We start from the raw sequence: 27282 nt of genomic DNA on the forward strand, positions 1-27282 counted from the left end.
CCCCGTCTCTCTCTGCCCCTCCACCAGTCACACTCTATCTCTCTCTCAAAAATAAACAGTAAGAAAATAAAGAATAAACACTTAAAAAAAAAAGAAGAAGAAAGTGGAGTGAGATGCCCAGAAACTCATACTTACACTTTTGGCTTTCTCTAAGTATTTTTTATATCGTTCTTCCATTTGTTTCATTTCCTCTTCTTTCTTTCGTAAAGCTTCTTGCAGTTCTTCAATTTTTAAGGCTACAGATGGGGGGGGGGGGGATTAGTGTTTAATGGGCACAAAGTTTCAGTTTGGGAGGATGAAAAAGTTCTGGAAATATTGGTTGCACAACAATGTGAATGTACTTAATGTCACTGAACTATATAATTAAGAAAAGTTAAATTGGTCATTTTTTTTTATGTGATGTAGATTTTACCACAGTGGGGAAAAGTCTGTGTCCTGCTCCACACAAAAGAATTAATAGGCTACCTACATGTGTAAATATCAAAAGCAGTCAAAATCTGGCTGACTTACATGCAACTTTACTATGAAAATAGCTAATTTCATAAAATATTCATTAGCATCCATAGTTAAGGAAAAACTCAAAAGTATAATCAGAAATAATCTGAAGATGATTATATACTCTGTAAATAAGACAAATTTTTTAATTGCTAGGATATGTAACAGGACCTATTTCTGAAAGAATTTTATATAAACTTATTACTAGGGTAATGCCTGGCTAACGAATTTAAAACTATGCTAATTGGTAATATGTCAACTATACTTCAATTAAAAACAACTATGCTAATTAGGAAAAACTCACAGCTGTTATTAAATCGTGGCTCAAGATCTTCAATAATGGCTCTCTTCTTCTGCAATTCATTATTGGCTTCATGCAGCTTCTCCCTGCAACAAAATATATAACACATTGTCACCTACTACTGGTTCGTGTTTTTCTCCACTTGAAAGATTTAAGTTCTTTATTCTTGGGATACACTTGCATAGCACACAAGTGCTATGAAACAAAAAAGGATAAAAAGCGTAATCCAACATGAATTAAAACACACACACAAAATAGGCAAAAAAAAATAGAGACAAAAATCTCAGACTTTGAAAGTTATCATTTCTTTTACAGAAACATGCACAAGAAGGTACAAAGAATTTAGTGATCTTCATCTTCTAGGAGTAAGTATATTATAAAAATTAATTTAAAACTTTACGGAGGTTTTACAATGCAAAATCTTATTCTAAAAAGTAAAATTCTAAAAATAAAAATGAACAGAAAGAACACAATCCTCCAATAAAAAAGAATTAATGGTACATGCACCCACCAGGATAGATTCCACAGAATAATGGTGACCATAGTAAGTCAGATACAAAGGGTAGTGCTGTAGGATCCTTTTTTTTTAATGTTTATTTTTGAGAGAGAGAGACAGACAGAGAGCCGGAGAGGGGCAGAGAGAGAGGGAGACACAGAATCTGGAGCAGACTCCAGGCTCTGAGCTGTCAGCACAGAGCCCGAAGCAGGGCTCAAATTTGTGAACCACAAGATCATAACCTGAGCCAAAGTTGGATGCTTAACCAACTGAGCCACCCAGGAGCCCCTGTAGGATTCCTTTTATATGAAGTTCAGAAAGTGTCAAAACCAATGAAAGGTGATAAGAGAGCAGCATAGTGGCTAGTTTGCGGATGGAATCAATTAGACGGGAAAACGAAGAGTCCGGGGAGTTGCTGGAAGTATTCTACATGTTGATTTGGGTTACCTTTATATTGTAGGAAAATATTCATCAAGCTCTAGACTTAGGAACTTAGAACTTGTGTACTTTATGTAAGTTATATTCCAAAACAAAAGTAAAAAGTGAACAGAAAGTTTCTTCCTGGTAGTTATATAATATGCATAATTCTGGCACTTTATGAGAGGGGAAAAAAGGCTGCACAAATTGGAAAACACAGGGAAAAAAAGCTAAGAAGAAAACAGCACTATGTTAAGTCTATTCCTGTTTTTTCCTACGTATAATACTTCAATAAATTAGTATCTTTTAAACAAATTCTTTGAGAATGTGATATATCTAGATAAATAATAAATATATAGTTTAAAGAATAAGAAAATTTAACCTAGTAAAGAAACAGGTTATGAGACAAATTATCACAGAACCTTAGGGAACCCAAGCCCAGAATTTTCACCTTTCTCCTGATTTTTGTGTAAGACTTTGTGTGCATTCCTGAACAATATACTGCTGAATTTTGCCCGATTTTACTTTATACATTATACTGTATGTATTGCTCTTGTGACTTCCATCTTTAACACTGTGCTCTCAAGATTCATGTATGTTGGTGTGTTGGCCCTAAGTTACATATTTTACCACACTGTTTGAATATACTTCATTCTATCTATCATTTTACAATTGGTGGCATTTGTATTGTTTCTACTTTTCTATGATTACAACGTACTTTCTTACGTTCTTCTACATGTTTCCTGATAGATGGTAACAGCATTTCTAGGAATCTAGGGCTTATACAGGGAGCAGAACTTATGGGTCACAGGATAGGTGCATGTTCAGTTTACTAAGTAAATCAATGTATAGTCCTACCATCAGTGGATTAGAACTACCATTACCCAACAGCTTTGGCAATTCTTAGTATGCCGGACTTTTAAATTTTACCAACTTGGTATGTGTAAATCAGCCTCCATTGCAGGTATAAATGTGCATGAGAATGACCATTTCAAATGTCTATGGACCCTGTTGTGGAATGAATTGTATCTCCCAAAAAAGATATAGTGAAGTCTTAACTCCCAGTACCTGTGAATGTAACATCATTTGAAAATACCATCTTTGCAGATATAATTAGTTAAGATGAGGTCATAATGAATCAGGGTGGGCCCTAAATCCAATGACTGATGTCCTTATTAGAAGGCCATGTGAAGATAAAACAGACAGAGAGAAGAATGCCATGTGAAGACGGAGATAGAATGATGTGTCTATATGCCAGAGAACACAAAGGACTGCTAGCAGCCATCATGAAGAGGGGTATGGAACAGATTCTCTCTTAGAACCCCCAGAAGGAATCACTTCCTTGATTTTAGACTTCTAGTCTTAAGAATTGGTAGAGGATAAATTTCTGCTTTTTTTAGCCACCCAGGCTGTAGTAATTTGTTGTGGCAGCCACAGGAAACTAACATAGGCCTCATTATCACTAATAAATTATTTTAGATGAAGATAATTACCATGTAAATGAACACAGAACAATGGTCAGTTTTATGAAACAACAGGTACTCCACTTTTTTTGCAATAAAGAAATGGGAATAAGAAAAGGACAGAATTCAGGCTCTAGGTAACCTCACAATGGCTAGAAGGTACCATTTTCTGTCTACTAGTACATTAAGAATCTGCCCATTGTTAGACTTGCCAGCAAGTGTCCATTGCTAGGATTATCTCACTTTTCTCATGTTAAAAAAAAAATTGGAGGTGCCTGGGTGGCTCAGATGGTTACACTTCCAATTCTTCATTTCAGCTCAGGTTATGATGTCACGGTTTGTGAGTTCAAGCCCCACATCGTGCTCTGCGCTGACAGTGCAGAGCCTGCTTGCGATTCTCTCTCTTCCTCTCTCTCTGTCCCTCCCCTGCTCGCTGGCTCTCTCTCAAAATAAATAAATAAACAAAAAATTTTTGAAAAAATTTATTTCATCTTTAGATTAAAAAGTCATTTTCAGATGTATTTGCAATTGAAGGATATGTTTGCAAATCTGCTACTGATAGCTTTGTACTACTTTAAAACTTTACTTCAAAAGAAAGATTCAGCTGGCTATACTCTAGGGCTGGCAAACGATAGTCTGTGGGCCAAATTCAGCCTGCTGCCTGTTTTAGTATAAAGTTTTATTGGAATAGTCACATCAGTTTATAGTCAGTCTATGGCTGCTTTCAGATTACAGAGCTAAGTGATTGTGGCACAGATCATGGCTTGCAAAAGCTCTCTGGCCCTTTACAGAAAAAGGTTTCTGCCTCCTGATCTAGACTGTCTCAAACTCCTCACTATAGTTAGTTATAAATACTATCACAAAGATGTAAAACCCAGGAATCTTATTTGAGAAAACAGTTCTAAAGCAGTAATTGCTTTGATTTAAGGACCTTGGGTTGAGATGACCCTTTAGACACTATTAACATGTCTTATAATTTCCCTTATCTTCAGGGGCCACCTGTGCCATGGCCTAGACACTCTGTAACCATCTAACAAAATACTTCTATTTCACTAGAAAATAGGATAATGAGACTCAACAGCTTTTATACTTACAGATGTTCTTCAAGCTTCTTTTTTAGAAGAACTGACTGAAAATGGAAAATAAAGAAGTTTATTTAACATTTTAACTAATAAATTATTTTTTTTAAAATAAAGAGTACAGTAGTAACCAACTCTGAATAAATTCTCAGTAAGTTCTCTTGTCAAAGAGCTCAAAATACACAATGTACCTAGGTCTATTTCTTTTTGGTTAGAGAGAGAGCAGCCCCTGATTGATAGCAATTGGTATAAAATACCCAGGAACTGCATATCTGAAATCTCTATAGTCATGAGGGTCAGGAGAAAATGACTGAGAAGACCATTTATATATAGACCTAATATTCTTGGAGTCAACAGGCAGGTAGCTAGAACTCTAGTAACTCTAATGGATTTTTTCCCAGGGCATGTGGCTAAGTCGGTTAAGTATCTGACTTTGGCTAAGGTCATGATCTCATGGTTCATGAGTTCAAGCCCCACATGGGGTTCTCTGTTGTCAGTGTAGAGCCTACTTTGGATCCTCTGTCTCCCTCTTTCTCTGCCTCTTCCTTGCCTGCATACATGCATTCTCTCTCTCTCTTTCAAAAATAAATAAACATTAAAAAAAAAAACAATAACAGATTTTTCCCTAACATATTCTTTATCTACTGTATAATTTCCTTGTATCATGATAGATATACTGGGATTAACTTCCATAAATACTGACTCACTCCGAGATTTCTGAATATGCACACAAATAATTTATGTGATGGTATGGGAATGTGAAGGATGGCATATGCACAGAATTTAATGGACTGAAGAACACGGCTTTGGCTATTTTTTAAAAATTCTCCTAAAAAGCAGATCAGAATTGACCTAAAAACAAAAAATAATGGCATTCTACATAGGACCACTAGGTTTCATTATACTTGTAGGGCACATATTATTAACGAATTCTATCAAACATTCCATTTTGAGATAAATTCAGCCAAACCCAGTTAATAAAATAAACCCAGCTTATAAAACAAACTGTCCAATCAGCCAATAGCAGCAGTGAGGGGCGAAAAAACCTCACATTAAGTTCTTTGATTTTCAGTCACCTTATTTAATAACGATTACTATAATTATTCATTCAAGTCCATTGTAACACAGCTCTGGAATTTATCCAATTTGCTTCTTTGCTCAGTATATTAACTAGAGCAAGATCAGTGGATTATAAGGTCCTCTATCAGTGCTTCCCCCAAATATAAAAAAAAGGGACTAACCTATTAACTTTCAATTATTGCTTGTTCCTTCTTTAGTACAGAGAGTAAAGTGAACATATTTTCTAAATACTTTAACTACAACTTTGCATTTGTGTTTTGACTGGAATTTAGCAAAATTAGTTTTAACTGAGATAATACACAATAATTACCTCATGAATGGTTAATATACCAGACACTGTGTGTACTGTGTACAGACTGTCGCACGCAGTCTCATGTTAATCTCACAATGTGAGCAATGTTAGCCCCATCTTATAGGTGAGGGAGGTAAGACTGGGGAGACATTCAGTGATTTCAAGTGGCAGACCCAAAATTAACACCCAGGTCGGCCAGACTCCAAAGTTTATACATGGTCTTTACTTCCATGTTTTCGATGCTCCAGCACTTCTCCACTAAAGACTGTTACTATTGAAGTAGTGGCAGGAGGCCAGTTACTATTTGCAATAGGAAAATAGCTTCAATGTGATTTATAAACGGGGGTAGAAGAGAAGTGGGATGGTAAAAAAATAAGAGCAGAGGTTTTTTGGTTTGACTTGTTTTCAATATCCTCTTAAATATCTTAAGTGTAAAGGGCATAAACCTATAAGGCAATATATTGGTATATTCATTTTCCATAAAATTTGCATCACTTAAAAATTTAATACCATCAACTGTGATGGAAGAGAATGTACATAAATCAAAAAGTTGCTCAATATGTAGAAATGAATAGGAAGCCATACTTACAATAGCCTTTTGAGCAGAAACCATGCCAAGAGACAGAGAGGACATATTAGTATGAAGCAAACACAGCAGCCAATAGAAGGAACGATTTAGTAATTCATGAATAGAAGTAAAAGTTATGCATTTTTTTTTCAAAAATGTACAGTTTTCTTTCTTCTATGGTGTCCTCATCCTGTCTCGTTCTCTGGAGTTTTATACAATGTGGCTAGCTCAAATTATCCATATGACTGGATATAACAATGTTTTTCTGCTTCCATGCTAAAAATAAATGACATAAAAATAATAATAAAAATGTGTAAACCATCCTACTCTGACTTAAGGTCACATGAAAGGATTGTGCTTTTGATAACAGAAATAGGCAGGAATTATAATGTTCTCCAGAGAGGACCAGTTCCACTGGGCAGGTTGTCCTACATACTACATACTCTGGAGACGCAATGCCGTAAGGTAGTGAAAGAGAAGATGAAAGCATCAAACATTTGCTGGGGGAAAGAACCACATACTTTCTCCACACCATTTTGAGGCATATCAGAGAAAGTTCCTATTGGAATAGGAACTCTGAGGAAATATCTAAGAATTTAGAGCAAGACATTTAGAATCTGGGCAGTCAAATAAATGGACTAACTTATGCAAATAGTACTTTTAGGGCCAGGATCTCACTTCTGAAATATGTTCTCTTAAAGTGATGGCACAGAGCATATTTAATTAGATTTGATTACCACAGTGATATCTAAATCAGGCTACACAAAATTATTTTTTACAGAATAAATTTCCTCTGTGTCTCTGAGTAAGAGAATCAAGCCTGTACAATGGCTATCGCTATAACACTAAAGTAGAGCTGATACTGATGTTCTGCCACTCTTACTTCCTATGTACCACATGCCCTTCCTCTTTCTACCATAACAAATCAACAAAAAGTCTCCTCAAAGTTTTAGAGACCAAAACAAAGTCTACGTTTACCTCAGTTTAAGGGACCCAGTGATTTCACTGAAGAAATCACTTTGGTTCATCTCTAAGAACTTAGCTGGGCTTCCTAATACTTTAATACACTAATGGTGGTTTTGCTTCACCTCTTCCTGGTTTAGCATTCTGGATTAAAAGTATGTTTAATCAAGTATGTTTATGACATTTCAAACTAGTTCTATTTTAATAAGGGAATAAGGTAGGTTGGATGTTGGTTACAATTTTAGGAACTAGGAATCAATCTGGGATCTAAGAAAGACTATCAACACATTAATTAAAGGATAAACTAAAACCACCGATCTTAGAGGATACTGTCAATAGAAGACAGATACATGTTTATGAAACTCCTAAAATTAGGTCAATAATGAGCTTTTTGTATCTAATATTTGGAGGTTTTGAGTAATATACTGATTTAATACCCCTTTTTTGGTTCCTTTTGTTTTCATGCCCTCTTATATTTATAAGGCTGGAAAGAAATGATAGATCTGTAGTTCTGACATTCTCCAAAAAGACTACCAATGGAAGCAACTGTGTAGGTTTATACTCAAAGGCCAGAGTTTATAGCAAATTATACCAGCAATAATAAAAAAGAACCAACTGACTGAAACAAAGATTAAACTATTTTTGAATACTTTATTGTTGTAATTCTACTGTATACTGCTTATTAAATGTAAAAGATGTGGAAAATTTAATTTATTTGCACTTTCATCAGAGACTGACTATTATGTGCTACAGAAGCACTGTGATAGACAGTGAGCATGAGAAGATGAAAGTCCATCTAGTTCCTGGCTTAATGCATTTACGATATTCTAGTGTGAGCGTGCCATTCAAGCAGGCAAGGCTATGACAGACATGCAGTACTCTGCATAAGAGAATATAAAAAGAAGGTCAGTGAACTTATATTGAGTGGGGCAGTGCTGGGGATAGTAAGAGGGATTCAGAAATCCAGAGGTGGTTATTTCTAGGAATAACACTATTTTTAAAAATATCAAAAATATCAATTATACATAAAAATTTCTGGGGCGCTTGGGTGGCTCAGTCGGTTAAGCGGCCGACTTCGGCTCAGGTCATGATTTCACGGTCCGTGGGTTCGAGCCCTGCGTCGGGCTCTGTGCTGACAGCTCAGAGCCAGGAGCCTGTTTCAGATTCTGTGTCTCCCTCTCTCTCTGCCCCTCCCCTGTTCATGCTCTGTCTCTCTCTGTCTCAAAAATAAATAAACGTTAAAAAAAAAATTAAAAAAAAAAATTTCTATTTGAACATACTAAATTTGTACAGCATTTTTGTTGATGTTGACCAGAGGGAAAAACCCTGTACTCTGAATACTGAGAGGAGTACATTTAAAACACAAAGCCTCAGGGAGCCTGGCTTGCTCAGTCGGAAGAGCATGTGACTCTAGCTCTCAGAGTCGTGAGTTTGAGCCCCACGATGGGTGTAGAGGCAACTTAAATGAATAAATAAATAAAAACTTAAAAAAAAAAAATCCTAGCTTCTCTACTCTGTAAATCAAACAAACAAAAACCCCACAAAGTGAATTCCTTAGTTAATAACTACAAATAAACTTCTAATTCCCAGCAGGATTCCAAAACAGACAATGAAGTACTTCCTTTTCACAAGGAACATTAGTAAAAGGAAAACACTGTTTTTTTTTTCTATAACGAATATAATTATAAATTATTTTGACAGAGACCATCAAAAAAAAAAATAAAAGTTATAGCTTTTCTTAACATTGTGAAACTTTTGGACCATGCTCAGTTCACATTAAAACTTACATCTTCTGCTTTTGAGCCTTGATCCTGTAAAGATTTTTGCAGTTCTTCAACTTGTGACTGTACTTCCAGAAGTCTTTGATTCACCAGCCTAGAAATCAAACATATATTAATTTGTCAAGTTCAGACTTACTTATACCTTCTCCCTTGGTTTTCATATTGGTTAGAGACACAGTATAATTAGCAACACAAAGCTAAGATAGTAGTGCAGCTCACTGTTCAGATTATTTTTTGTTTTACTTGAAATAAAAAAAAAAAGTTTATTTTTGAGAAAGAGTGTTTGTGCATAAGTGAGGGAGGGGCAGACAGAGGGGTACAGAGGATCCAAAGCAGGCTCCACACTGACAGCAGACAGCCTGATGCAGGGCTCAAACTCATGAACCATGAGACTGTGACCTGAGCAACAAACTCAGACACTTAATGACTGAGCCACCCAGGTGCCCCTTACTTGAAATTTCTATGATGATTTCAAATAGGGTATTTTAGTGGACATATCTTGTCATACCAGTATACTTATGCATATCTAATTATCTGAAATTCACTTCAATACATGTTTATTCACACTATGTGTCATGCACCATGCTCAGCATGGTGTTAAAAGATCCCTGTACTCAAGGAATTTAGTGGGGAAGCAAAATGTTAAAATACAAGATAAATACCTCAACATATAACATAGAGGTACAAAAAAGAATAATGATTGCTCAAAGCAGCAAGAATTAAATCTAATTGTATGGGGGAGTTAGGCTTGACTGAACTGAGACTAGAACAATAAATAAAACACTTAAGTGATTAAGGATGGAAAGGGGATTTAAGACAGAGAATTCATCATGTCCAAAGCACACAGAAATATGAGGGGGCACAGTGAGTTCAAAATGGCATGTCTAGAGCCTACTTAAAATTAAAAAAAAAAAATTCTATTTTTTTTTCAATGTTTATTTTTGAGAGAGAGAGAGAGAGAGAGAGAGAGAGAGAGCGAGCGAGCAGGGGGAGGGGCCATGAGAAAGGGAGACACATAATCCAAAGTAGGCTCCAGGTTCTGAGCTGTCAACATAGAGCTGGACGTGGGGCTCCAACTCACAAACCATCAGATCATGATCATGACCTGAGCCAAAGTCAGATGTTTAACTGACTGAGCCACTCCGGTGTCCCCCTCCCCAATATTGTTTAAGTATGGGGGTGTCATTCAGTTGGTACTGTGTGTGACTCTTGATCTCAGGGTTGTGAGGTAAGCCCCACATTAGATCTGGAGTCTACCTAAAATTAAAATTAAAATAGGTAAAGTTAAAATTAAAATAGGTAATAAAAAAAATTCCTTAAGAATGGCATGTCTATGAGGGGAACAATGGCTAGATGAAACCAGAGAAGAGGAGAGGTTGTTGAGTACAGCCTTACATGAAATGTGTATTTAGAACTTATCCTATGATCTGGCCTAAAATCTAGCTGAATAACTCAGCCTTTAAGAATGCTGATTCTGGACCTCATACATCCTCTAAGTCATTATGATGCAACACTCAGTATACCAGCCTGGTTCTCTAGGTCTTGGGATTCCTCCTTGGAATCTTTGAAGGATTGCCAGAGGGTGAGACTTAATCAAAAATAGTTTACAAAGATAACATTGATTTGAGGATGGAAGATGTTATTAAAAAGGTCAAAGTGAAGGCATGAAGACCGGAAGGAGACTACTACAATTATTACTAAATATGCCTGAAAGAGGAGGGAACAAGGATGAAATATATCTAAAAGGCAAAAGAATACAAGGATTAAAAAATAACACTCAGAATTCTGGTTTGAGCTTTTGGAAAACATTTACTGAGAAGGAGAATATAGGAGAAGCAGGTTGCTAAATGAAGGTAAGCTCATTTTGTAGTTGTTGAAAATGCAGCACCTTGAGTTATCTGTCAAACAGCTGTATCTCTGCATCTGAAGCACAAAGAGAAATCTGAGTTGAAAAGATAGATGTGAGAGCCATTTGGAGTTAACAGAAGCCTTGAACAAAAATAGTATCGATTAGAAAGAATGTAAAGAAGAGTAGAAAAGAGGAACAAAGATGGTCCATGGCAAATCACCAACCAGAGGGTAGAAAGAGGAACATCACCCTGAAGAGAAGTAGGAGAAACATAAGAGAGGTATTTTAACTGAAATTTTAAAAAGTTTAAGGAAGGGGAGGATGATCAACAACAATGAATACAACAGACACGAGGAAAGATAAAATTTTGAATGCTCCCACTGGAATGGCCATTTACAAGATGACTGGTTATTTTAGTAGGAAATACTTTAGTGGAATGGTAGAAGCCAGACTATCTCAAATTAAGGACAAAACAGGGCAATGAACATTTAGAATCTAAACAGCCAGAAAATTCAATAAGCATTTTTTTTTTTACTAAACAAACTGTAAGAAATTCTTCCCATAAATGTTACAGTTCTATAATTAGTGACAATCACATTGAAAATTCAATCAAATCTATGATAATAACTAATGTTTTTCACATCAAGGAACAGAAAATCTAGGTGCCTTTTATTTATTTTATTTATTTTCTTAAAGTTTATTTATTTTTGGGGGGGAAGGAGCAGAGCAAGAAGTAGAGAAAGAATCCCAAGCAGGCTCCATGCTCCATAACTGTGCAATCACAACCTAAGATCGTGAGATCTTGACCTGAGATCAAGAGTTGGATGCTTTACCAATTGAACCACGCCGGCACCCCTCGGTGTTTTTTAAATAGTGAAGGAATTATCTGAAAATCCATATTCAATATGGGGAGATATACAAATACATTACTAGTGACACTGTAACTTTGTTCAATCTTTTCAGAAAGTAATATGGAAATATATTTCAAACCATTAGAGTATTTCAACCATCCATTTGGCCATTTTTGAAATTATTTAGTCAACAAATACTATAAGCCTATTAGGCCTTGGTAAATGCCATATATAATAAGTCTACCAAGATGTTCCTTGGGAGTATTTGAAAACAACACAAATTTTCAGTAATGGGGAATAGACAAGCAAATACCCCAAACATTAATGGGAAATAAACAAACAAAAGTGTGAAGTATTTACACACATACAAGTATGAAGCTATGTAAACATATGAGCTCACCTTTTTTCAAAAAAATGCAAACTTCAAAAAGCCAAAATAAATGAGGACTCTAATACCTACTTCATGGTGCTGTTTAGAAAAGTAAGGTATTATATAGTGTCTAGTACAGTACCTGTACAGAGCAGGCACTCTATAAGTGTGAATTGCTTCTACTTATTTTCTCCCCCTACAGAAGTTTAGTTAACATATTAATTAAAAATTACTTACATATAATTTTCAAGGATGTACAGAAAGAGGATGAGCTTGCAATCACAATATACTCTGGGCAGGAAGGGAACAAGGTCACGTATGCTTTGAGAAAGCTCCCTGAGTGAGGGTCAGCAGGTATTACAGATTTTTAAAATGCCAACTTGCTGAGAAAACTAATTGGAAAGGACTTTGGAGGTTTACTATAAACCTTTCCTTCTGACAGACAATGTACCGGTGCTGAACAAATTGTGTTTAAGTTAAAAGATTCAGTGGAACTCAAGTTTCTTTGTACTAGTCTAATGCTGTACACTTGTAAGAGATTAAGTTAGAGACAAGGTCATCTACTTACTTATTAAACTCAGTAAGAACTAACTAATCCTGAAGAGAAAAAAATGCTCTGCAGGAGAAAGAAAAAAGTTTTGCAAACACGGAAAAAGATAACTTGGCAAGAAAGAGTATGGATGGGGTGCCTGGCTAGCTCAGTCAATGGAGCGTGCAGCTCTTGATCTTGGGTTGTGACTTCAAGCCCCACAGTGGGTATAGAGATTGCTTAAAAATAAAATCTTTTATTTTTATTTTTATTATTATTTTTTAATAAAATCTTTCAAAAAAGAAAGGCAGGAAGGGAAGGAAGGCAGGGGGAGAAGAAGGGGAAGGGAAGGGAAGGGAAAGAGAAAGAGGAAGTAAGGAAAGAAGGAAGGAAGGAAGGAAGGAAGGAAGGAAGGAAGGAAGGAAGGAAGGATGGATTAGATAGAGGCTCTGAATTCAGGCAGCCTGGGTCTAAGCCCAAATTCCCTCACCAATAAAACTTTAATAAAGATAAGACTACATATTTAAAATAAATAGCACAATGTTTGGAACAGACAAAAGCTAATAAACATTAACTGCTATTATTAATATTATTATTGTTATAGGTTACAGATGGTCATACTATAAATATAAGTTATCAGTACTGTAATTCAGGAAATAGTTCTGCTAGGAAAATGGCAGAGTAGGAGGACCATGACTAAGCTCATTGTGGCCCACAGCTACAACTAGGTAACATTCACATCAGTGTAAATAACCTAGAAAATGACCCGAAGACTGGCAGAACAAACTTCACAACTAAAGGTAGGGAAGAGGCCACATGGAAGAAGGTGCAAGGGCAAAGCCACGGTCTGGGAGTGAAACAGACCATGACTGTCTGTGGCGGGGAGGGAGCCAGAAAGAGCAGAAAACAGACTTTCAAAATATTTGACTTTGAAAGTTAGAGGGGCCAAATTTTATGAGTTCTTAAAACGAGCAGGACTTAAAGCCTGGAATTTTAAAAACTGGTGAGCTTGGTTCTGGTAGAGACCTGAGTGCATTAGGAAGTGGTGCCCCAGTCTGTAAAGAGACAGCATGACCAACAGCAGTGTAAGTAAATACAGCAGAGAACCAGCAGTTTGAGGGCAGATGAGAGGGAGAGTGATTTGTCCATCTCAGAATGTGGCCTAGAGAGACACGGATCACGCAGACACCCCTCCAGGAACAAGGAGCTGGTAGTCACCATTTCCCTTTCCCTGTCCCAGAGCATAAACACACATCACCACTCCTACCTAACTTCTTTGCACCAAGCACTGCTCCTGATGTTCTGCCCTTCCCAGTCATGCTCCCCTTAGTCCCTCCCAGCACTGTAGGTCCCCTTCCCCTAGAAGATAGTGCAAACCCTGCCAACACCACATCTCCCAACCCACATGTTTCGTGGGGCAGTCCTCATTTTCCAAGCACACCGTTGCACATTAAAATGCACCCCACCCCTGCTGGGGACCAAACACTGCCCACAATATGCAAAGAGAGCCTCTACAGACAAATGCCTGAAGGACAAAAAGGTCAAGACACAACAGCAGGGTACACACACAAGACTCCTTGAAGTGCCAAGCCCTGGGGAACAGGGGACACTGCACTGCAAGGCACCACAGGACCTCTTCTTCATAAGGCTATTATCATTAAAAGTAAGAGAAGTAGCTTTCTGAACAAAAAGAGACACAGAAAACAAAATGAAATGAGAAGACAGAGAAATGTTTCCCAAATGGAAGAACAGGACCACACCACAGCAAGAGACCAAAGCAAAGTAGACACATATAATATGCCTGATAGGGAATTTAAGGTAATGATCATAAAGATATTCACTGGACTTATGAAAAGCATGGAGGACATCAGTGAGACCCTTAACAAAGAGATAAAAAAATGACTTATCAGAAGGGTGTCTGGGTGGCTCAATCAGTTAAGTGTCTGACTCTTGATTTCACGTTAGGTCATTATCTGGAAGGTGGTGGGATCGAGCCCTGTGCGGGGCTCTGTGCTGACAGCATGGAGCCTGCTTGGGATTCTCTCTCAAAATAAACTTTTTCTTAAAAAATGACTAATCAGAGATGAAGTATACAATAAATGAAATTAAAAATACACTTGATGGAATAAATAGCAGGCTAGATGACTTGAAAGACACAGTAATGGGAAATAACCAAGCTAAGCAAACGAGAGGAAAGAAAATTAAGCAAATGGAGAATAGTCACAGGGAACTCAGTGACTCCATCAAACATAACATCCACATTATAGGGATCTCAGAAGAAGAAGAGAGAGATAAGGGGGCAGACAATTTATTTGAAGACATAATAGCTGAAAACTTCCCCAATCTGGGGAAGGAAACTAACATCCAGATACAGGAAGCACAGAGACTCCCCCTAAAATTCAACCCCAAAAAAGTTCACACCAAGACGCATAGTAATATAATGGCAAAAAGCAGAGATAAAGAAAAAAATTTAAAAGCAGTAAGAGAAAAGACAGTTACATAAAGGAAACCCCACAAGGCTATCGGTGGATTTTTTAACAGAAACTTTGCAGGCTAGAAGGGGTGGTATGATATATTTTAAGTGCTGAAAGGGAAAAATTTGCAGCCAAGAATACTCTATTCAGCAAGGCTATCATTCAGAATAGGTGACAGAAAGAGTTTCTCAAACAAAAACTAAAAGAGTTCATGACCACTAAACCAGCCCTATAAGAAATACTGAAGGGGATTCTTTGGAAAGGAAAGATCATAAAGGAATATGAAAAGTAAAAAACACAAAAGTAGGAAAAATAAATGTTTTTATAAAAATCAGTCAAGGGATTCATAAAAGAAAAGGATGCAAAATATGACACTATATACCTAAAACAAGGAGCAGAGGAATAAAGAATGGGTTTAAATTTAAGCGACCATCAACTTAAGATAGAGTGCTATATACAGAAGATGTTATATACAAACTTAAAGGTAGCCACAAATCAAAAACCAGTAATAAATATGCAAAGAATAAAGAGAAAAGAATCCAAGTATATCACTACAGAAAGCCAATAAACGATGAAAGAGAACAAGGATCAGAGAAAAACTATAGACACGACCACAAAACAAGTAACAAAATGACAACAAACACAAATCTATCAATAATTACGTTGAATGTAAATGGACTAAATGCTCCAAAACACACAGGGTGACAGAGTGGATAAAAAAACAAGACTCATCTATATGCTGCCTACAGGAGACTCATTTCACACCTCAAGACACCAGCAGATTGAAAGTGAGGGGATAGAGAAACATTCATCATGCAAATAGATGTCAAAAGAAAGCCAGGGAAGCAATACTTCTAAAACACAAAGTAGACTTTATTATTATTATTTTTTAACGTTTTATTCATTTTGAGACAGGGAGAGACAGAGCATGAACAGGGGAGGGTCAGAGAGAGGGAGACACAGAATCTGAAACAGGCTCCAGGCTCTGAGCTGTCAGCACAGAGCCCGACGTGGGGCTCGAACTCACGGACGGGAAGATCATGACCTGAGTCGAAGTCGGCCGCTTAACCGACTGAGCCACCCAGGCGCCCCACAAGGAGACTTTAAAAGAAAGACTGCAATAAGAGACAGAGAGAGACTATAAGATAATAAAAAAGGGATGATCCAACAAAAGGATATAACAATTGTAAATATTTATGCATGAAACATGGGAACACCCAAATACATAAAACAATTACTAACAAACATAAAGGAACTAATCTGTAGTAATACAATAACAGTAGAGGACTTTAACACCTCACTTCCATCAATGGACAGACCAACCACTTAGAAAATCAAGAAGGAAACAGTGGCTTGAATGACATACTAGACTAGATTTAATAGACTTATTCAAAACATTCCAAAATAACAGCAAAATATACATTCTTTTCAAGTGCACATGAAACATTCTCCAGAACAGATTACATATTTGGCCACAAAACAAATCTCTTAACCAATTCAACAAAATCAAAGTCATATCATGCATCTTTTCTGAATATAATGCTATGAAACTAGAAATCAACCACAAGAAAAAATCTGCAAAGAGCATAAATACATACTACTAAACGATGAATGGGTCAACCAAGAAATCAAAGAAATCAAAACTTAACATGGAAACAAATGAAAATGAAAACACAATAGTCCAAAATCTTTGGGGTGCAGCAAAAGTGGTTCTAAGAAGGAAGTTTACGGCAATACAGGCCTACATCAAGAAGAAAAATCTCAAATAAACAATCTAATCGTACCCCTAAAGGAAGTAGAAAAAGAAGAACAAACAAAACCCAAACTCAGCAAATGGAATGAAATGATAATGATTAGAGCAGATAGAAGTTATATAGAAACTTAAAAAAAAAAAAAATCCATTAGAACATATCAGTGAAACCAAAAGCTGGTTCTTTGAAACTATCAACAAATTTGATAAACCTGTAGCCACTTATTACAAAAGAGAGAGGACCCAAATAAATAAAATCACTAATGAAAGAGGAGAAATAATAATGACCATGACAGAAATACAAACAATTTTAACAGTATTATACGAGAAGCTACATGCTAATAAATTGGACAACTTGGAAGAAATGGATAAATTCCTGGAAAACATGTAACCTACCAAAACTAAAGCAGGAATAGAATATTTGAGCAGACCAATTACTAACAATGAAATTAAATCAGTAATCAAAAAACTCCCAAGAAACAAGTCCAGAACCAGATGGCTTCACAGATGAATTTTACCAAACATTTAGAGAAGTTAATACCTATCCTTCTCAAACTATTCCAAAAAATACAAGAGAAAGGAAAACTTCCAAATTCATTCTATGAGGCCAGCATCACCCTGATCATACCAAAACCTGATAATGACACCACAAAAAAAGAGAACCATAGGCCAATATCTCTTAGGAATATAGATGCAAAAATCTTCAACAAAGTATCAGGAAACTAAACCCATTAACACATTAAAAACCCTCTGCAAAGCAGATCTACAGGGAGCATACCTCAAGATAATAAAGACCTTATATGAAACATCCACAGCCAACATCATATTCAATGGTGAAAAACAGAGCTTTTCCCCTAAAGTCTGGAATATGACAAGAATGTCCACTCTCAGTACTTTTATTCAATATAGTACTGAAAATCTGAGCCACACCAATCAGACAACATGAAGAAATAAAAGGCATCCAAATTGGTAAGGAAGAGGTAAAATTCTCACTATTTGCACTTGACATGGTACCACTTATAGAAAACTCCACCAAAAAATGACTAGAACTGATAAAAAAAATTCAGTCGCAGGATACAAAGTCAAGATACAGAAATCTATTGCATTCCTATACAGTAATAATAGAGCAGCAGAAAAAGAAATTAAGAAAACAATCTCATTTACAACTGCGCCAAAAACAATAAAATATCTAGGAATAAACTTAACCAGAGGTGAAAGACCTGTAAAATACTGATGAAAGAAATTTAATATGAAGTAAAGAAATGGAGAAACATTTTATGCTCATGGATTGGGAAAAAAAAATATTGTTGGGGCGCCTGGGTGGCTCAGTCGGTTAAGTGTCCGACTTTGGCTCATGTCATGATCTTGTGAGATCATGTAGGGCTCTGTGCTGACAGCTCAGAGCCTGGAGCCTGCTTCAGATTCTGTGTCATCCTCTCTCTCTGCCCCCATCCCCACACTCACGCTGTCTCTGTCTCTCAAAAATGAATAAATGTTAAAAAAAATTTTTTTTAAAAGGAAGAACAAACATTGTTAAAATGTCTGTATTATCCAAATCAGTCTACATATTTAATGCAATCCCTATCAAAAACGCCAATAGCATTTTTCATAGAACTAAAAAAAAAATCCTAAAATTTGTATGGAGCCACAGAAGACCTTGAGTAGCCAGAGCAATCTTAAAAAAGAAAAATCTGGAGGTATCATAATTCCAGATTTCAAGTTACATTACAAAACAGCAGTAATTAAAACTTTATGGTACTGGCATAAAAATACACAAAATAGATCAGAAAACTCAGAAATAAACCCACAATTATATGGTCATTTAATCTTCAACAAATGGTGTTGGGAAAAATGGACGGACAGCCACATGCAAAAGAATGAAACTTGACCACTTAAAAAAAATTTTTTTTAAATGTTTTTATTTATATTTGAGACAGAGACAGAGAGACAGAGAGAGCATGAGCAGGGGAGGGGCAGAGAAAGGGGGAGACACACAATCTGAAGTGAGATCCAGGCTTTGAGCTGTCAGCACAGAGGCTGATGCAAGGCTCGAACTCCCAGAGTGTGAGATCATAACCTGAGCTGAAGTCAGACGCTTAACTGACTGAGCCACCCAGGCACCCAAACTTAACCACTTTCTTATACCATACACAAAAATAAACTCAAAATGGATTAAAGACCTAACTGTGAGACCTGAAACCATAAAAATTCTTGAAGAGAGCACAGGCAGTAATCTTTCTGACATTAGCTGTAGCAACACTTTTGTAGATGCGTCTCCTGAGGCAAAGAAAACAAACTATTGGGACCACATCAAAATAGAAAGTTTGTGCATAGCAAAGCAAACAATCAACAAAACTAAAAGGTAACCTATGGAATGGGAGAAGATATTTTCAGATACCATATCCAATAAAGGGCTAGTATATATAAAGAACGTACACAACTCAACAACCAAAACCCCAAATAGCCCAATTAAAAAATGGGTGGAAAACATAGACATTTATCCAAAGAAGACATACAGATGGCCAACAGACACAGGACAAGATGTTCAACATCACTCATCATTAAGGAATTGCAAATCAAAACTACAATATCATAATGGCTAAAATCAAAGACACAGGAAAAAAGTGTTGGCAAGGAGCTGGAAAAAAAGGAACACTCTTGCACTATTGGTGGGAATGCAAACTGGCACAGCCACTGTGGAAAACAGCATGGAGATTCCTCAAAAATTTTAAAATAGAACTACCTTATGATCCAGTAGTTGCTCTACCAGATATTTACCCCCAAAATACAAAAACACTAATTTAACAGGATACATGTATCCTTATGTTTACTGCAGCATTATTTACAACAGCCAAACCATGGAAGCAGTCCAAGTGTCCATCAAAAGATGAATAGATAAAGAAGATGTATTCACACACACACACACACATGCACACGCACACTGGAATATTATTTAAGCATAAAAAAGAATGAAATCTTGCCATTTGCAACAAGATAGAGCTAGAGTATAATATTAAACAAAATAAGTCACTCAGAGAAAGACAAATACCATATGAACTCATTCATATGTAGAATTTAAGAAAAAGAGGTGCCTGGCTGGCTGGCTCAGTGGGTTGGGTGTCTGAACACTTGATTTTGGCTCAGATGATGATCTCACAGTTAGTGGGTTCATGGGTTCAAGCCCTGTGTCGGACTTGGTGATGACAGCATGGAGCCTGCTTGGGATTCCCTCTCTCCCTCTCCCTCTGCCTCTCCCCCACTCTCACACACTACCTCTCAAAAATAAATACACATTAAAAAAAAAAAAAGAATTTAAGAAACAAACGAGCAAAAGAAAGGAAAAAAGAGAGAGACAAAACAAGAAACAGACTCTTAACTATAAGGAACAAACTGATGGTTACTAGAGGGGAGGTGGGTGGGGATGGAGTACACTGATCATAATGAAAAAAAATAAAATGATTTTAAAAAAAGAAACAAACACAATACTAAAGTGTAAACAGCTGTAAATGGCATTGGGACCTGGGAGGCAATCAGTCATCTACAACATGAGTGCTGTGTAAATGACAAGTAGTTGTTCTTTTTCTGATCAGAGAAGACCAATGGCCATAAGATCTGTGAGAAACAATGCAAAGCATTATAAAGGAAGTTATGGGTGTTGATTCACTGGAAAAAAATTAGGGTACAGGGAAGACCTTCCTGTCTAAAGATGGCTAAAATATAGCCCAGAAGCAAAGGACGATGGAGATGAACACAAGTGCTCTCACCCATGGGGCTGCACGATTGCCAAGCTGCTTTCTGCAAGTCCCTTTTCTCCACTTTTCATTCTAAACTTTTTCTAAGTATTTAAAAAAAATATTCATTCTCTATGCTCTAAGAATTGATATAAAACTGTCCTCCTTTTTATGCTTTATTATGCTCTAATAATCACCCTGTTATTTATGCTTTTTGCTGATTTTACCACAGCAGCTTTAAAAATCAAACTGCAGGGGTGCCTGGGTGGCTCAGTCGTTTAAGCGTCTGACTTTGTCTCAGGTCATGCTCTTGTGGTTCTTGAGTTCAAGCCCCAATTGGGCTCTGTGCTGACAGAGCCTGAAGTCTGCTTCGGATTCTGTGTCTTCCTCTCTCTCTGCCCCTCCTCTGCTCATGCTGTCTCTCTCTCTCTCAAAAATAAATAAACATTTAAATAAATAGACAGATAAATAAATAAATAAATAAATAAATAAATAAAATTAAAGGCCAAGAAGGGCAGGACATGTAAAATGGTCATAACATTGTTGACTCACACCTGGGAAATGCCCAATCAATCAGGCATAATAAAGAAACTGTAATATCAAGCAAACTATGAAACCATTAATGAAAATGTCAAATCCCTCAAAAATGACATAATATCACAACACTAAGAAAAGGAAAAGACACCATGTTTGGTATCTAAGAAACATTTCCAAAAAGGAAAAGAACTAAAAGACTGTCACAACAAAATATAAATGTAATTCTTTCCAGAGTAAGCTACTGCTGTACAGTTGCTTTGAATGACTACATAATGATTTTCTTGTTAAATTTCCAGATTCTGAATTCTCATAATTGAATTGTTTATAAAATGAATGACTTCTTTTCAGGGTCACAAGAAATAACAGGTTTGAAAAAAAAAAGAAAAAAAACTCTTGTCAATTCAGTTCTGATGGATCCTGTTTTTCTCAAAACTGATCCTTCAACACATTAGCTTATAAAAACAGGGTAAACTGTATTATTCTGATAATGAATAGAACTAAAATTGTGAAAGATTGAATTAATAATCAGACTTTTTTTAATCTTCTGGTTTTAATTAGTAATTAGAAAGGGAAAAGGGTGGGGGGGTTGGTATCAGTTTGCTTGAAGAAATAAAGAGGGGAATGCTATTATAAAGAGGCACAACACTTTTATGCAAGTCTATCTGTAAGCAGAAAAATGGATTAAGGTTCTCTTAAAATGAAATGGAATAACACATTATCACTACTCAACATACAATCCAAATCTTTGTTTAAGGGAATCAAAATCAAGGAAAACAGAGAAAACCTGTGTCAAAATGCTGTCATCTACATACATCCTTACCTATTCTCTGTCTCCAGTTCATTCTTGCGTAGGTTTGCATCATCCAGAAGACTCTGCAATAAGGCAATTTTTTCATTGTCTGAACCCTCTTGGTTAATTTTTAACATCTTATTCTCATGCTGAAGACGAATAAGTTTCTCCCTGAATGAACAAAAGAAAAGCTGATTATGTAGTACACTGATGCAATACTGTTACCAAAATCCAGCTATTCACAGTTACAGATTTAATGCATAGAACAGAAATGAAAAACAAAATACTGCAAAGAATTTAGCTCTTGTAATTGGCTAAGACATTACATTCAGGTCTTCAGTACTTTCTTTTCAGAATGGATAATCTGAAGATAACAGCATCTCCAAACATCATGACTGTAATGAACGATACTTCAAAATTCTATTTCCTTTTTGGTTTAAATATTTAAGCTGTGAATGAATTTATGTATTTGTTTTTCAGTTCTCATCAAAAAACATAATCTCTAATGCTATGCTCTTGAACTACCAATCACTTGGTGTCAAGACATAATATTCAACAAAGAAAGCCTTCAATATATGCAGTCCACCCATTCCTATAAATATGTGAAATGTATTCTTGTTAACAAGCCATGTTCTCAGAGCTGCATCTGCTATTCATACTTAAGTTTGCACAATCTTTTATCATTAAATATTATACCTTAATGATAAATATAACACTTTAAATGACATGTTAAACAACATACTGCAGATGAATTGCTATTTAATCAATGCACAATTATTTGGAATTTGTTATCAATTTTGAGCTTTGACGTGATCAAAGCGATCAGCTTTATTGGTAATTTCCTTAGGATTAATTTCTAGAAAAATATGACAATCCTGTCAAGTTGCTCAAAACAGAAGTACCACCACAAGAAAAAAAAAGTTGTAATTATGTGTGGTGATGAATGTTAACTGAACTTACTGTGGTGATCATTTCACAATATAGACATTTCAAATCATTATGCTGTACACCTAAAACTAATACAATGTTATATTTCATCTCTTTTACCTTTTCATTTTCTTGATGGCTCTTCTGGAGACAGAGTATATTTGACTTTCTGATGAGTCATACTCAAAAAAGCCATTTTATTTGTTGAATCTTTATCATTGTTCCTTTTCTTCAGGTTAAAAATCCAACTACATAATCTAAAAGCTTCCTTAAAAACTGTGGTTTTTCTTTTTTTTTTTGATATAGCCCTGTATTTAGATTCATTCTACAAATTTTATTGGTCCAATAATAAAGTACCACATCAGAAGGTAGAAAAGGAAAAGGCATATAAGATGCTTCCTGTGTTGGTGCTATATTATTCTTTTTATCCTCCTTAAATAAATGCCAACAATAAATATTGTCTTCATTTATTCAACAAGTAACTGAATGCCTATTGTAACTTTCAAAGTTTATGAAACCCTTACACAATCATTTCATTTAATACCCTCCCAAAGATTTTATGAAGAATCAAGGCCAGTGTCAATTTTATTTTATTTTTTTTTACTTGTTTTATTTTTTATTTTTTAAAATTTACATCCAAATTAGTTAGCATATAGTGCAACAATGATTTCAGGAGTAGATTCCTTAGTGCCCCTTACCCATTTAGCCCATCCCCCCTCCCACAACCCCTCCTGTAACCCTCCGTTTGTTCTCCATATTTATGAGTCTCTTCTGTTTTGTCCCCCTCCCTGTTTTTATCTTATTTTTGTTTCCCTTCCCTTATGTTTATCTGTTTTGTCTCTTAAAGTCCTCATATGAGTGAGGTCATATGATTTTTGTCTTTCTCTGACTAATTTCACTTAGCATAATACCCTCCAGTTCCATCCACGTAGTTGCAAATGGCAAGATTTCTTTCTTTTTGATTGCCAAGTAATACTCCATTGTATATATGTACCACATCTTCTTTATCCATTCATCCATAGATGGACATTTGGGCTCTTTCCATACTTTGGCTATTGTTGACACTGCTGCTATAAACACGGGGGTGCATGTGTCCCTTCAAAACAGCACACCTGTATCCCGTGGATAAATGCCTAGTAATGCAATTGCTAGGTTGTAGGGTAGTTCTATTTTTAGTTTTTTGAGGAACCTCCATACTCTCTTCCAGAGTGGCTGCACCAGCTTGCATTCCCAAGGGCCAGTGTGTCAATTTTAAAAGGGGGCAAATAGTCCCCAAGAAGGTAAAAGCAATATACAGGGTTAATCATTCTCCTTCTGTCAGACACTTGGTGCCTCTCCCCTAATTTTTCATTCTTACACATCAAGGCAGGCATATATTGAAATAAATGGAATTTTAAAAATGCTATCCCTAAATAAAACTGTAAGTTAATACTGAAGGAAGAATACTAGAGAGGGGAAGATACGTCTGTCTACTGTAATATATCTTTCCCAGACAGATAAATCTTAGTGACTAATTATTTTGCAGGCTGTTGGGTAGGCATAACCTTTACTTTAGGCCAAGTGGTTTCACTGCTAAATGTCTGCTAAGAATACCCAAGCACAGATATATTAGTTTGCTGTGAATGTGCGAAATACTGTCCTACCCAAGTGGGAAAATGTCTCTTGGGCCAAATGAAGAAAGCTTCTAACAGGCTGAAAACATGGACATTTAATACTGAGTTCATGTTGAAATTATTAGTAATAATGAGTAAGAAACTCCTTTTTATACTGTAGAGGAGTAAGTTTCAATACGACTGAATGTCATATTCTCCTTACCTTATCTCAGGTGTAACAATCTCTGCTGCCAGACTATCTGAAGATTCTTGACTTCCCAAAGGCATTAACCCTACAAATACACAAACATGGATGCAAGGTTTAAGAGAGAGTATATCGATCTCCTTTAGTCTCTATATGAAACACTACTTTGAGCATTAATTTTAATATCTAAAATCTTTGTTTTAGTCAAGTAAAAGACTGTATCACAGTTGCCTTACGTTATTATCGTTTTAACAATTTAAAACAAATTTTATGTTTTATTTTTATATTTGAGAGAGAGAGAGAGAGAGAGACAGAGCACGAGCAGGGGAGGGGCAGAGAGATGGAGACAGACTCTGAAGCAGGCTCCAGGCTCTGAGCTGTCAGCACAGAACCCGACGCAGGGCCCGAACTCACAAGCAGTGAGATCATGACCTGAGCTGAAGTCAGACACCCAACCGACTGAGCCACCCAGGTGCCCCTCATTTTAACAATTTTTAAGTGTACAATTGAGTGGCAATAACTATATTCACTATGCTGTGGGATCATCAACACTATTTCCAAAACTCCTTACCCAAAAACACAAATTTTGTAACCATTAAGCAATAACTCCTCATTCCCTTCTCCCTTAGCTCCTCATAACCTTTATTCTACTTTCTGTCTCAATGAATTTGCCTATTCTACATACCTCATGGAATCATACCAATATTTAACCTTTTGTGCCTATATTACTTCACTTAGCATAATGTTTTGAAAACTCACACATGTAGAATTTATCAGAACTTCATTCCTTTTCATAGCCAAACACACACACACACACACACACACACACACACACACACACACATTTTCTTTATCCATTCCTCTATTGAGGAACATTTAGGTTGTTTCCATCTTTTGGCTACTATGGATAATGCTGCTTTCAACACTGTTAAACCAGTATATGCTTGAGTCCTTGCTTTGAATTTTGCATATTTATGTAGGAATGGAATTGCTGGATCATGTGGTAATTTTATGTTTAACCATTTGAAGAACCACCAAACTCTTCTACCAGTGGCCTCCCATTTTACATTCCTAACAGCAATGCACAAGAGTTCCAATTTCTCCACATGCCCCCCAACACTTATTTTCCTTTCATTTTTTGGTAGTAGCCATCTAAATGGCTGTGAACTCTCATGGTTTTGATTTGCATTTCTCTAATGACTTTGATATTGAGCATCTTTTCATATGCTTTTTTGCCGCCATCTTTGGAGAAATATCTATTCAAGTCACCCATTTGTAAGCTTAGCTGTTTTTTATTGTTGAGTTGTATAAGTTCTTTATATATTCTGGATTTCAATCACTTATCAAATATATATATATATGATTTACAAATATTTTCTCCCCATTTTATGGGTTGCTTTTTACTCTGTCAATAGTGTTCTTCGAGGGGCGCCTGGGTGGCTCAGTCGGTTAAGTGTCCAACTTCGGCTCAGGTCGTGATCTCCCAGTCCGTGAGTTTGAGCCCCGCGTTGGGCTCTGTGCTGACAGCTCAGAGCCTGGAGCCTGTTTCAGATTCTGTGTCTCCTTCTCTCTGACCCTCCCCCGTTCATGCTCTGTCTCTCTCTGTCTCAAAAATAAATAAACGTTAAAAAAAATTAAAAAAAAATAGTGTTCTTCGATGCACAGAAGTTTTAATTTTGATGAAGTCCAATTTGTTTCATTTGTTGACTTAGCTTTTGGTATCAATTCCAAGAAATCATTGCCAAATCCAAAGTCATGACAATTTTCCTCTGTTTTATAGGTTTAGCCCTTACATTAGGTCTTTTACCCATTTTGAGTCCATTTTTTAAAACATGAGTTTGGATGTAGATATCCAGTTTTTCCAGCACAGTATATTGAAAAGACTTTCCTTTCCCTCACTGAATGGTTTTGACACTGTTGTTGAAAATCGACTGACAACATAAGGAAGGGTTTATTTCTGGGCTTTCTGTTCTATTCTGCTGGCCTTATATGACTGTCTTTATGCCTATACCACACTACTCCGATTGCTACCATTATATTAAGTTTTGAAATAATCAGGGTGAGTTCTCCAACTTTTTTCCTTTTTAAGACTATTTTGGCTATTCAGGATCCCTTGAGATTCTATATTAATTTTAGGATGGGTTTTTCATTTTTTTGTAAGAAGTGGCAACAGGAGTTTTCAGGATGCAAGTCTTTGCTTCCTTGGTTAAATTTATTCCCATGTATTTTATTCTCTTTGATCCTGTAATATATAAAGTTATTTTCTTAATTTCCTTTTTAGATTTTTCATTAGTGTTTGCATATATATTTTTGCTGCTAATGTAACTGAGCTGCATCCTACAACTTTGTTGAATTCATTTTACTAGTTCTAACGGGTGTTTTTTGTTTTTTGTGATCATGCCAACTCGAAAGATAGTTTTAGTTCTTTCCAATTTAGATTAAGAAATTTTTCTTTTGTCTAATTGGTTTAGTTAGAACTTGCTGGGCTATGTTCAATAGAAGTGCAGAAGTGGTGGTAGTTGGTAGTCTTGCTTCTGATCTTAGAGGAAAAGCTTTCAGTCTTTCATCATTGAGTTGATGTGAGCTGTGGATTTTTCACATATGGACTTCATGTTGTGGAAGTTCCCTTTCTAGCACTCTTCCTAATTTATTGAAGTTTTTTATGTTTTTTTTTCCCTTTAATGATGGTGTTAGACTTTGTCAAATGCCTTTTCTGCATCAATTGAAATGATTATGTGATTT

General features: G+C 36.2%; 1 protein-coding gene across 8 annotated transcripts in view; it reads right to left on the bottom strand.

The window, feature by feature from the left end:
* HOOK3 (hook microtubule tethering protein 3) overlaps positions 1–27282 on the bottom strand; it is a 115791-nt gene that overhangs the window by 15172 nt on the left and 73337 nt on the right. For 5 of the 8 annotated variants that reach the window (XM_019828496.3, XM_023252550.2, XM_019828495.3 and 2 more), the window contains 7 exons: positions 24559–24628; positions 21847–21987; positions 8942–9029; positions 6213–6218; positions 4267–4301; positions 800–882; positions 136–236 (listed from right to left, as the gene is read on the bottom strand). In XM_019828496.3, the coding sequence (XP_019684055.2) occupies positions 136–236; positions 800–882; positions 4267–4301; positions 6213–6218; positions 8942–9029; positions 21847–21987; positions 24559–24628 (524 nt within the window). Of the gene's footprint in view, positions 1–135; positions 237–799; positions 883–4266; positions 4302–6212; positions 6219–6267; positions 6468–8941; positions 9030–21846; positions 21988–24558; positions 24629–27282 lie in introns of those variants that run through there. The other 3 variants (XM_045055478.1, XM_023252551.2, XM_045055481.1) reach the window with 2 other exon arrangements.

The sequence above is a fragment of the Felis catus genome, chromosome B1, assembly GCF_018350175.1.
Source record: "Felis catus isolate Fca126 chromosome B1, F.catus_Fca126_mat1.0, whole genome shotgun sequence".
In the NCBI taxonomy this organism is placed as follows: domain Eukaryota; kingdom Metazoa; phylum Chordata; class Mammalia; order Carnivora; family Felidae; genus Felis; species Felis catus.